Raw genomic sequence first — 12452 nt, forward strand, 5'->3', positions numbered from 1 at the left:
TGCCGCGTCGCTTTGCCTCTGCCGGCCAACACACGAGCATACCGACACGATGCCATTCACGTTAGGATCAGCGACGAGCCTCGGGTTGGTAAATGAATAATTACTACATGAGGCAATAGGAGCCTGATGGCAAAGTGCAGCTAAAACGGTACGAAGGCAAGCCATTTGGATGGACTTTTGATAACATGACAGCACTGCCCGATTGACAGAGAAGCTGAACTAGCTCAAGCCACACGTATCCTAAGTTTGCTTCTTAAACTGCCACGGAGGCGGTCAGGCACGGTGGAAACTGAGGTCGGTTGGGGTGAGTCAGCACGTAAATGCTCGCGCGTTGTTTTTCTTGCAATATCAAAATCCCTCAGGGCTTTCCATAATGTTTATATGAGAAACATAATCAAAGATGGCCACGACTATTTTTTTTGGATTTGGGTGGTGACTTCTTGACCATATGCCGAATGATTGGGGGTTGGATTCCCTATCATCATATTTGCATAAGTCTGAACGGTGTCACTTATTACGTGGCACTGGCGCTATCACTTGAGAGGTTTTCATGTGAGGGCTGAGTGGGAAGCCCCCAATTCCCGTCACCTTGATTAACTGACTACGATTTTGATGCTCAGAGTCCCAGGCGCTCTTTGAGACAGATGGTGCAAATGATATCGTACCATAAGACAATAGGACTTGGCCACAGAAAGATTTACATATTAGCCTTTAGTTTTTGTTTGCTTGGTGCTATTTTCGTCAATTTCGGTCAAATGAATTAACCAGAACCCGAATCACCTGAGCTCAGTGTAGTGGAGCCAGGGTCAACCGCTGTGGTGGATCCAGATTGGGTAGAGGCCCCAGAGCTACCAGAAGTATTGGAGGCTCCTGTTGCACCACCGGCCGAGCCAGAAGTTGTATCTGAGCCAGCGCCGGCCGCTTTGCTGCCACAGCAGCCCCAGTCGAGAATTTCTTGAGAAGACATGGTTTACTGAAATTGATTTTCGGAATCAGGCAAGTATTTGAATGCTGATCTTCACGAAATTTGGAAACTCGGGGGAGTCAGGGTCAGTGAAGAGGGATTTATATATTTTTCGAATTCCCGCCCAGAAGTGAATTGCCTCTGCTGTTGGCGCTTGCGCATGAATCATGGTATTAGCAGACAGTGTGGAGAACTGGGACATTGTGTCGAGCACCTTGTTCCGGTCCAAGACTCTATCATCATGATCTTCAGGTGCGATGAAACTGTATGGTTACGACGTACACTACGTGCTAATCAGTTCTTGTTTATACGAACGGGTCTTCAACATCTGACAGCCATAACAAAGGTGGGTATCTTGATTATTACTGTAAGTTTAGTATGAACAACTGACACACAAGAAGTTCGCGTTTCCTGTAAAAATACCTTATCAACCAGTAGCCACATCATGACGACTGCACAGGGCTTTGAACGACAGGGTAGTCGGGGAAGTATGGCTTGTATGCCGACTGACATCGGCCGTTGTGTTCGGAAGTACAGCCTCGCACCAGGGATAGCTCATCACCAGGAATACCGAGCTTAACCAACGGGCCAGCGGTCGGTTTCACCTGCTCCCAGCCCGGACCGGCTGATGGGTTCTTGATCCACTCCACAAACCAGTCATTGATGGCGTCTGCCAAAGCCTGCTGCTCCTCCGTGACATTCGACAACTTCTCGAAGCACTCGTTGCCACCCAAGAAAAAGGGTACCTCGGTGCCATGAGTTGGAGCTGTGCCGGGAAGGCCGACGACATTATCGTACTGACCGAAGAATCGGTATTCCCACGTAGCCTGCTTCTCACTACGGAGGTCGACAAAATAGTCGACAGGGCAGTTGAAACGCGCATCGCCGTACTGGGTACCGCTCATGAGGGACTCGCTCGCGAAGTCAGACAGGTTATAGGCAGTGGTCAACACATCGTCAGGGATATGAGCGCTGTCTGCATCGAATGTGTTGATCCAGGCGTTGAAGTCGCCGTTTTCGGCCGAGTACACCACGGAGAACACTGTACCCTCACCATTCGAATTTCCGGTCAGCAATGGGACATGCGAAGCATATTCGCCTGTGGAAAATCGAGCGGCATAATCGGAAAACCGAGTGATATCATCGATCACTGGAGTGAACCAGGTGTTTGCAGTCGAGTTGAAGTACGAAGTCTGAATATCGTAGATGCTGACGTTGCGGAGACACTCGAGCTGGCCACTGCCTGTTCCGCACCCAACTTCTGCCGCAACTACATCGAGTCCAACGTTGGTCGGGGCGTACGCAGGACCAGATATAGCATTACCGCTCATTTGAACGGCGCCCTTCAGCCATGAGTCTGGGTGGTTCCAGAGATAATGGTCAACTTGTACGGAGCCCGACGAGTGACCGCCAAAGACAATGTGGCTAGGATCGCCACCAAAGGCTACCAAATCATTAGCTGAGTCTCTTGGGTCAATTGTTCGCTTTGTTACATACAGTCAATATTATGGTGGATCCAGTCCAGAGCCTTCTCTACATCCAGGATGCTGAAGTTCTGACTTTTACTCTTCTTCTGGAGTTCTGCCGAGTTCGGCGACGCCCAGATACTCTCACGAGTGTTAAAAGTAACATAGATAACACCCTTTCGCGCGAAATTGTTGCCCTGCAGTTGAGGGTTGCTGCTGGATCCGGTGACCATCGCGCCACCATACATGTAGACAAAGACCTTCACCGAGTCAATCGCTGTATGTAATTACGGCTGCAGCATGATGTCAAGCTTACAGGAAGCTTGGTTCCCGTTGATGGGGCCCAAATATTCAAGTTCAAACAATCCTCGTCCTGGCGACTGTAGTACTCGCTTGAAATGGCCTGAGGACATGTTGGGCCATAGGACGTCGCATTTGCTACGGCGGAGTCCTTGTCCTTAGGCTTGGAGATGTCCTGAGGTGCCCTCCATCTAGTTACCAAAAGGTCAGTCTTGAAGACAACAGAGCTCAGGATCTTATTGACATGGGACCTACCGATTCCGACCCGCAGTTGTCTGAGCGTAGGGCACGCCAAGATACACCGAGTTATTGTGAGAATCCAGGAACCCACGGAAAGTGCCTTGCGGCAGGACAACCTGGGGCGTTTCGGCTGATCGCGGCACTGCAGCAGTGTGGCAAGCTGTAGCAAACGAGAGCCATGCAGCCACCTGGAGCAGCTGATTTGGGCCCATTCTCCACTGCAAGTCTAACCAAGCTGATAGAGAAGGTATCTGCAGATCACCAAGTCAACGTCCTTGACGTTCAAGCTTAAAAGTGGTGAGAGAGACAAAAGCCCAATAACACGCAGATTTAACGCGACATGCAGCATCATGCACTCTAATACGACGGCCGCAGGAACGACCTTTACGCCGGCGCCATTGTCTGCAGGAACCACAGTACAGAGTCCACCGAGAGGAGATCAATCCTGGACGTTGGGATGTGGAGTGGAACTGGAAATTTGCACACCAAGCTGCCAGGCTTGCCAGGCCCCATCGAAAGTCAGTCTGCGGCGGAGCACCAACCCACTTGGCATCTGACCCCCTGAACAGTGCGGGATTTCTTTTTTGGCCCAGTAATCCATTTTTTATTCGGTCAGAATTTCAAAACAACTGAAAGAACGGCTCTACAACTTAGGTCTTGCTCGTTCACAATGGCTAGCTAGAAAGTATCAACCGTCCGTTGCAATACCGAGGTTCCACCTACGCGGGACCCCGTGAGCCTAGCCATGCTTAGGTTAGCTAACTTGGATACGGCAAATAATCTAATGCGCTCGTTGAGCGCACCGGATGTTCCCGTAGTCGCCACCCCCAAGGTCGTATTTCTCCGCGAGCTTCAAGTCCGGGCTTCAGGGCTCTCCCTGACCCACTGCAGTGTGTTAGTCTTAGAGCCAACGACTAGCACTATGGCTCAAGCGAAGTAGCTTGTTTTTGAAGCTTTAGGTGGTATTTTGGGCATCACACTCTATCCTGCCTACCAGCCCTCTGAATAGTATGACTGGTGACATCTCTTTGACTACAAATGCTATTTGTCCAATCTTCTATTCATGATCGCTATGGCTCTGGTGCCACTCCACTACCCAGGGTATGCCGAGGGCATGTACCTACTTGTTCTCCTTTCAGACGTGCCCGAAATTGCAGACCTACTCTTCCGGACCATTGATCGTACGAGGGCCCTTGCAGCATTTTAACCCAGAAGAGCCGTCCGCTTTTCTTTGCAACCCAGTTCAAAGCAATCTTCGATAATAGATCGACAATCGGGCTGTCAATAAGGTTTGACAGGTATTGCGACATATTAGGTGCATGCTGTAGGGTCCATTCGAACGTCAGTCTCAAGAAATGGTACGCGCGAGAGCCAAATCATCTTCACTATGGAAGACGGATGCTCGAGAGCTCAATTCGAGGGTATGACGCCGTCCGTGGCCAGGGAAGGTGTCTTGGTTGGTCTAGACTTCTGGCAAACCATTTGACCATGCCCCTTACAGTACTGCGTATCACATGGAAATTCCCGTCCAAGCGGCGGAGAGCGATGCAGGCATCAATAGCCCTATGGAGACAAGTGAGCGTTTAGTCTTGAAATGGGAAAGCGTTCTCAGAAGGCGAAGCTCCCTTTTCGCAGGTCTAAGGGTCCCTTGCTGCATTGATCGACATTTAACGTCTCGCTATGTCGCCGCCATATTAGTTTCTTGGATTGCTTGAACAACCACTGCGCACGATGGCGGCTGGTCTAGGACAGGTGGTAAGTAGACACCTATCTGGGCGGGTGTCTTTGGCGTTTCACACCCACATATTCACATACTGTGTTCATCAGATATCTTGGTACATCTGTACTGCTGTCGCCGTCGTTTTCGCCGGCGGCCGACAATTGAATCAATGGCGAAGGTTCAGAAAATTCACCATCGAGGATGGGTGCCTCATGTTGGCATCATGTTGCCTCGTTGCGGATCTGATCATTCAGCAGTACATGTGGAACAGGGGCATGGCTGACATGTCGAATGCAACTCGCGATGATTTCATTGCCATTATGCAGGTAAGTGAGCGTGTAGTCATGCGCAATGCAAAGCTTCGCTGACGAGACCAGATGATTGTTCCAGGATCAATTTTTTATGTCACGTCGCTATGGGCAGTCAAATTCGCGCTTACGCTCCTCTATAAGAAGATCGCAGCACCTGGAACGAAAATACAAATAGTTTTCAACATTATGCTCGGATTTCTTGCAGCTACCTGGCTCGTTATCTTCTTCCACATCATATTTCAGTGTTACCCTCATGATAAAAGGTGGTCGCTAGACCCAGAATGTGAGTTGAGCTTTGGCGGACACTGACGGGTTTCGATTAACTTGCGACCAATAGACCAATGTAGCCAAGAATCTGCAACTGTCAACTACTGGATTACAATCCTCAGTAAGTTCCTCAGTGCTTGGATACATGACTAAGCTTACCGTCAAAGCAAACATATTCGCCGACGTTATCAGTGAGTCTTCACGCCTTAACCGCGCTTGGCGTATCTAACGTCTTGCAGTCATATGTCTTCCGGTTTCAATGGTCTTGAAACTTCAAATGAAACTCAAGCAGAAGCTTGGTGTATTAGCGATTTTTGCACTCGGCATCTTCGTGGTCATATCAAGCAGTATGGACGCAATCGTGATGCAAGCTGCCCCAAAGTGCTAATAGCTGCCACAGTCGTCCGAGCTTACTACTCCAAGCGCAATGAAACTATGTTGACCTGCACAGTGTCCATGGTTGAGACATCCATAGCAATCGTCGCTGCTAGTCTTCCGGGTACGTATCTCTACCACCTTTCCGCTCGCAGAATTTCCACGAGCTCAGATTAACTCTTCTGGCAGCGCTTCGCTCCCTCGTCCTCGGACGCTCCTCACAAGCGGCTAACAGTTACTATGGGGGCCATTACGAGCTTCCCTCCGCGAATCGGCAAGCACAAAGTCGAATCGTCACAAATATAGTGGGGGGTTCCCGTCGGGGGCAGAACGACTCGGAAGACGAGCTCGTGAAGGAGAATAGGTCTGCAGTTTCAGGGGAAAGAGGAAAATCGATAGACTCCAATAGTGGGATTCGGGTCAATACTACGTTGCAGATGGAGCACGGGCCCGGACAGGCGAAGTTTAGGGCTACATAGAAGGCTCAGAAGATACCCAATATTATCCGCTATTGGGAGTGAGCGCCAGAGGACGTGCCGATGAGATTCACAGAAGCAAATCTTGGTAGAGACGGCATTTAGTACTGAACCAGTAGGACGGCCACCACCCCTCTCACTCCCAGGATTACAGATTCAAGAATCGCTGTCGCCAGAATAAATTCATAGATCGAAAGGGCATTCACTGCCGAGATCCAAAATCCGCCAGCGGACGATAGTCAGATCAAGGGTTCCCTTTTCGTACAAAGCCAGACGCGCATCGTCAGTTGCTTCGAGGGTGCTTATGCAAAACCTCTGACGCGGATCAGATGTGTGTGCTGGCTTATCTTCACCTAACCCGATCTTCAGCGCTCCACACCACAGTTCTAGACTGTACACTTGCTTTGTCAAGTCATTCACTCCAATTTCAGTTGAAGTTGCTTGTATGTGAATTTTTCAATTGCAAGGGCCCTAGAATAGAGTTGGTAATAAACGCTGTCAGGCGACATGGCCTACATATCCCAAGCCTCTACTGCAGCTTCAATGATGGGGCGAATAACCTTCCGTCCCGCGTCTGAACGCTCATGCGTCCAGACCATCTGCCTCCTCCCCAGCTCACTGGCTCGATGCCAGGGCTTGGCATTTAGTGACTCCTCCTTCTCAATAGCCTTTGAAACAGTACGGAACAGGTCATCTGCTTGTTCCTCATCAATCCTCACATCCTTTCGTACGCACAGCACAATTTCTCTGATTTTTCGCTTCTTGCCGGTTTGATCCCTGACCTTATATTTGTTCAACGCAACACTGATGTCTGCGCCAACTTGGGCGGTCCAGGCGGCTTCAATAGCAAACCAATCGAACAGCTCGCCGAACTCCGTTTTCTCAATCTGGTCTTCGAACGAGTACGGTATCGATGAGAAGCCGAGGCTCACAGTTGGAGTGCGTGGCGAGGGCGTGTCCACCAAGTCGCCTTTCCAATCACGCCTCAAGAGATCGCGGACTCCGAGGTGATCAAGGTCCTTCTTGGCATCACCGAGCTGGTCATCTAGCTCTCCCATCTTGTCCTCAAGGTCTGCACCCCGCCAATTACTCCGCCTCAAGACTCTCTCGGCTATTTTTCGGTCTTCGTCTGTAGCATCTTTGAGTCCCCCAGAATCAATGGCGATCGCAGACAAAATGAGCTCAAGCAGCTCATGAGGCAAGTGATACTCCTCAGGGAGACTCTCAAGCTCGTCGAGCATCTGCCGAGCGACCAGAGTTGTACAACTTGCCACCTTCTCAAAGATTCGAGGGTGGGCATCGGGTCCCGCTCCACTGTCCTTGTGGTGATCGAAGATGCTCAGAATTTCCGCATTGCTCCATTTTCTCAATGGCACTGGGTGGTCTACAATAATGATTCCCTTAATATCGTCTGATAGCGTTTGAGGGTCTTCAGGGAGTTCGTCCAAGGTGAGCAAGTCCGAATGCCCTGAGCTCATCAGAGAATTGTCGAGAGCAAGCTTGTTCTCAGGGCGCAAGTCCAGTGCGTCGGTTGGGGTTTGAAGCAGTGCGATTGCCTTTACAGGATTGGTCGAATTCGCCGTGGAGTGTTGCAGGTGGTACGCCCACGTGAGGGCTGCCGTCATCGAGTCCAGGTCGCCGCCCTCATTACCCTGAACGATGATCCATTCGGAGGACTTTCCCGCCTGCCAATCAATGAGGAATTGTCGCTTGGTCTCACGAGACCATTCACTAAAGTGTCCGACGCCGATCTCTGTTGAGCGGCCAGCGGACTGCGTCAAGTCAGGATTGATCATGACATGCTGCTGAGGCTGCGCTGGAGAGCTTGCGCTGACTGGCCCACATGCTGCCAGGGAAACTGCGGCAGCACAGACTGTAGAGACCCTCATGGTTCTGGCAGGTTAAAGAGTGATAGGAGGATGCCGATGTCAAAAGCCACATGAGAAACTTCGCAAGCCAGAAACCCAGGATCTTTGTGCTCTGTGAGGACCTGAAAATGATTAATTTGCCATTGCGGCTCCCAGCCACAACGTCGCTGAGGCTGAACTTTTGTGGGCCTTCATTAAAGTCCAGTAGCGCCCACATGCGTCAGCCCCGAATGGGTGCTAAAGGGGCTGGGGACAGCCCTCCAGCGCTCACCGCCACAGCTCAAAAGCCAACACAGATGGCGTCTAGTATCATCAAGCGTAGTCCTACAGGTTTTTCGGGTTTGAGCCATTCCAGTGCAGTAGAGGGGCAAAAAGTGGCTAGGAATTCGCAAGCGGTGCAGCGCTACAAGGGTTGAGCGTCATCACTTGGCATGAAGTCATCAGTGGAAGCTTGTAAGGATTGCAGCGATACATGGGTTTATGCACCGCTAAGAAGCGATGCCGGCTGTTTGTGACCAACGAAAGATAGGTCAGGCACAAAACAACACTCATGCAAGACGGCTCCCCGCCTTTAATAGAGCACCGCGATGAGCAAAGTTGAGTCAAACTGATGATTCGTTGGTTTGTTCCCAGACTTGTTCATGTGTCAAGCATTCATTGGTGTCCAACCCATGCTATCAGAAATATCCTTGTACTAGGCAAAGTCGACCGATGCTACTGCGTTTCACCCAGTCTCACTGCAATACTATATATAATCTTGCTTCCAGAACCTATTACGTTTCCCTTGGCCGTACATAAACCCTATATGCCGTCTGTGTTACTGGATCGTTAGGCATAAGTCACGCACGGTCTAGAAAATTGGCATCACACTATATCTAGCTTGAGGCGAGGCACATGAGCTTGAAGCATCGACCCAGTCTTCCGAAAGAATTTGGCTGCCAAACTCGTCGAACGAATAGGTATAGTATCACAGCACGGCTCCATAGTAGACCTTAAAATGTTGCGCAACATTGTTCTGTCCTTATCCCTGACCAGGGGGAGGGGACAAGACTTGGAAATACGCACCTCAATAGCGGTAACGTTTCAGGTACACTGAAAATGGGTGAATGCCGTTTCACGTGAGCATGTCAGCCTTGCAAGCACGCCACTTGGCTGCCAACGTATGGAGATTGGCAATCGTTTATGTTTACGCAAAGAACTGTCGGTTCTGACCCCATTCTAGTATATATATGTTGCTGCCAGATTGTACTCCGCCAGGAAATTTTCCACGTGATAACTAGCAAAGTACTGGCATGAAGTGTTATGCACAACCCTAGATCAGAAGAGAAATTAGATAGGAATGATGAATTTACCAAATGGCCCCTGGACTTCTCGTTGTATTTTAGCAGCCTTGTCTGGCAGAGCTTTGAAAGGGAACTCTCCGTCACGGCACAGCAGTTCCTCTCAAGTGGGAAATGATTTGCGCCGCGACTTCGTTCGCGATATCAAGGCTTCTACCCATCGTTGGTGTAAAATCTAGGTTCAGCATCGAACCCTATCTGATTGAAAGTCAAAAGAAATTGTTCATGCGACAGTTCGATGAACCGTGATGGGGCCAATTAAATAGTCACAAGTTAGCACCGAATAGGGCAAGGTGCTAAGTTACAATCTTGGCTAAATCCCTGCCCGAATACGAAGTTCAGCGATCCCTCCAATCAACTAAGGGTGCCGGATGCCGCGGGGTCTTCAGACTCTGCAGCTCCCTGGTTTACGATGATTGACTGTTGCATCAGCAAAAAAGCGGAGAAATGATGTTTTGTTGATAAGGTGTGTATCCCTTCCTGCACTTTTTTCCTCATCTTACACAAAACTGCGGGTCAATACGTGCACCACTGACGACACCACCACGCATGAAACATGTTGGCTCGCTATTGCCTTTTCTTAGTAGCCTTAGGGTACGGTGGTGCAGCACAGTCCTTTGAGCCAGAGCACTTCAGTGTCATAGACGCTCTCTTCGCACATGGGGTCAACATTTCGGAAGTTCCCGGGCTAGCTAATCTTTACAAGAGAGGCTCAACAACGGCGTGCATTGATGCTGTAGGTTAGATCATCAAGTCTACATATGGGCGTGCCATCCTCACACTTGATAAATTAGTGCAACGCGTTTGTCGTCATCTATGGATCAGATACGGTATACAATCGTGATGAGCCCTTGTACGAGAACTTCACGTCGTCATATTGGTCGGCATTTCAAGCCGACGTGAAGCCCGGATGCGTTTTCAGTCCCACAGACGCTGCTGCAGTGTCAGTCGCAGTACTGATTTCCAGGTTCTCGCAATGTCCTTTCGCTGTGAAAAGCGGTGGTCATGCTGCGTTCGCCGGTGCCTCCAGCATTGACGGTGGCATCACGATCTCTCTCAAGGACCTTAATACCATCGAGCTGTCTGAAGACAAGGTTACTGCTTCCATCGGGCCAGGAAATACGTGGGGAAAGATCTATTCGACACTGGAGCAGGAAAACCTCTCGGTAATTGGGGGGCGCGTGGCAGACATTGGTATTGGGGGCTTGACGACAGGCGGTAAGTTGATATGTACTCCTGTATCATGTCATAAAGCTGAACGCTGTACAGGAGGTATATCGTTCTTCTCAAACATTTACGGATGGGCTTGCGATAATGTTGCAAGCTATGACGTGAGGTTCACTTTTGTGTCTTGTGTCCATCTATACTGACATAACCCAGGTGGTTACCGCTTGCGGTAACATAGTTCATGCGAGTCCTACTGAGCATCCTGACCTTTACTGGGCCCTTCGTGGGGGTGGCAACAACTTTGGTATTGTCGTCAACTTCAATCTTGAGACACTCCCACTACCAGGGGGTGAGATTTGGGGCGGAAGCAGAGTATATCTAGAGGATTCGTTCCCGGCGCTGGTCGATGCTTTTGCGGACTATGCCATCAGATCACCCGAAGACCCATATGCAGGGGCATGGCTCGCGATGGGTGTCAGCAATGGCACGAAGCTCGCGTCGGCTGAGTTATGGTACGCAGCGCCCAATGCACAGAACGCTTCCATCTTCAACAAATGGAACAATATCGCTTCTATTCAAGATGTAGTGCAAAACCGAATCTTATCTGAGCTCACGAACGAAATTGCCTCAAGCAATCCGTACGGTCTTCGAGAGCTCTACTACACCATTACGGTGAAGGCTTCCTCTGATATCCTCCCCGTCGTCATGAAAATCTATTTCGAGGAGCTCTCAACACTCCTGAAGATAGACGGTGCTGCACCTTACATGATTTGGCAAGCTATAACCCACGGCGTCTTGGGGGCGATGGCGAAGAATGGCGGAAATCCACTTGGCCTCAATAGTCATGATGGGCCGTTTTACCTCATCCACATTTCCAGTTGGTGGAATCAGGAGAAAGACGATGCTGCAATGTATCAAGGAATATCCACAATTATGTCCAGGATCAATTCGGAAGCAGTTAACCGCGGCCTGGAAACAGACTATGTGTACATGAATTACGCAAGCCGTTTTCAGGATGTGATCGCGAGTTATAGCTCAGAGAACAAGGAAAAGCTACAGAGCATAGCAAGGAAGTACGACCCCGAACAGGTGTTCCAAGTTCTACAGCCTGGTTATTTTAAACTTGATCGGGCTCCTAGTCCAGACCTTGGTTACTTTTCATTTTAATCCAACACTTAAGCTAGAAGAGTTATGCTGAGGAAGACGGCGTTTCGGAGTTGCCTTACAGACCATCATAAATATACACCGTGGAAACCCGAGAAAACTTAGTATGTGGTTGTAAGTAACGAACAGTCTTGGCAATGCTTTATATTTTTGACATATCATTCAGGAAAACTTGTATGAGCTCAAGTACACGAAAGACAACACCGTAATCTACGAGACAGATTCGAGTGTTCAAGTGGGCCATGTCAGAAACAAGCGCAACCAGCGCCCTGTTAAATTGACTGCTCACGCCTTATGCGAAAGCAACCGGGCTTATGGTCAGAAATTCGGCATTGCGACTTGACCGATGCCTAATGATGCTCTCTAGACCCGGACGGAGGGGCTCTGCTCCACATGCCGACGCTAAAGCTTTCCCCGCGGATCTCCAGCGGGATCTATACTGCTTCGGCTCTCGCGTCAGGGCCGGCCTTATGTGGCGGCGCGGCTCCATTGGGGGATGGGGTGTTTCAATTGGTAGACATACCCGCTTTTCGGACTATTCGGCCTTCGCGGCAACAAACAAATCCGTACAACGCCCGTACATTCTCGCACTAACTCGGGGATTATGACCACCGACAAGGGTGGTGTGGTACGTTGCAGTGGTGGACTGGTAGCAAAGTCGGACTTGTGACTTATTGATGTATGTCCCTCGGCGCAGAACTTGGTACCATCACACGGATATCTCCACGCATTATATAGAGCGGGTAGACGGTACATGATTTACAGAAGGTCAGGTCGACCAGCAAACCAGCGAG

At 49.9% G+C, this 12452-nt stretch overlaps 4 protein-coding genes across 4 annotated transcripts; 2 read left to right on the forward strand and 2 right to left on the reverse strand.

Annotated features, from left to right (window-relative positions):
* Positions 1–1407: 1407 nt before the first annotated feature.
* On the reverse strand, positions 1408–3182 carry JN550_002131 (uncharacterized protein; the record flags this gene model as incomplete). Its single annotated transcript, XM_049313393.1, has 4 exons — positions 1408–2408; positions 2462–2690; positions 2747–2921; positions 2986–3182. The coding sequence occupies 4 exons, from the start codon at positions 3180–3182 to the stop codon at positions 1408–1410; spliced, it is 1602 nt and encodes a 533-aa protein (XP_049176192.1).
* A 1519-nt stretch (positions 3183–4701) lies between these two features.
* JN550_002132 (uncharacterized protein) lies at positions 4702–6122 on the forward strand (the record flags this gene model as incomplete). The annotated part of the gene is made up of 8 exons (XM_049313394.1): positions 4702–4725; positions 4798–5016; positions 5068–5284; positions 5339–5389; positions 5436–5459; positions 5508–5615; positions 5669–5767; positions 5833–6122. The coding sequence occupies 8 exons, from the start codon at positions 4702–4704 to the stop codon at positions 6120–6122; spliced, it is 1032 nt and encodes a 343-aa protein (XP_049176193.1).
* A 509-nt stretch (positions 6123–6631) lies between these two features.
* JN550_002133 (uncharacterized protein) lies at positions 6632–8008 on the reverse strand (the record flags this gene model as incomplete). The annotated part of the gene is made up of 1 exon (XM_049313395.1): positions 6632–8008. The coding sequence occupies one exon, from the start codon at positions 8006–8008 to the stop codon at positions 6632–6634; it is 1377 nt and encodes a 458-aa protein (XP_049176194.1).
* A 1875-nt stretch (positions 8009–9883) lies between these two features.
* Positions 9884–11661, forward strand: JN550_002134 (uncharacterized protein; the record flags this gene model as incomplete). The annotated part of the gene is made up of 4 exons (XM_049313396.1): positions 9884–10063; positions 10122–10545; positions 10597–10658; positions 10708–11661. The coding sequence occupies 4 exons, from the start codon at positions 9884–9886 to the stop codon at positions 11659–11661; spliced, it is 1620 nt and encodes a 539-aa protein (XP_049176195.1).
* Between the last annotated feature and the right edge of the window lie 791 nt (positions 11662–12452).

Source organism: Neoarthrinium moseri, assembly GCF_022829205.1.
Source record: "Neoarthrinium moseri strain CBS 164.80 chromosome Unknown scaffold4_Wmoseri_CBS_16480, whole genome shotgun sequence".
In the NCBI taxonomy this organism is placed as follows: domain Eukaryota; kingdom Fungi; phylum Ascomycota; class Sordariomycetes; order Amphisphaeriales; family Apiosporaceae; genus Neoarthrinium; species Neoarthrinium moseri.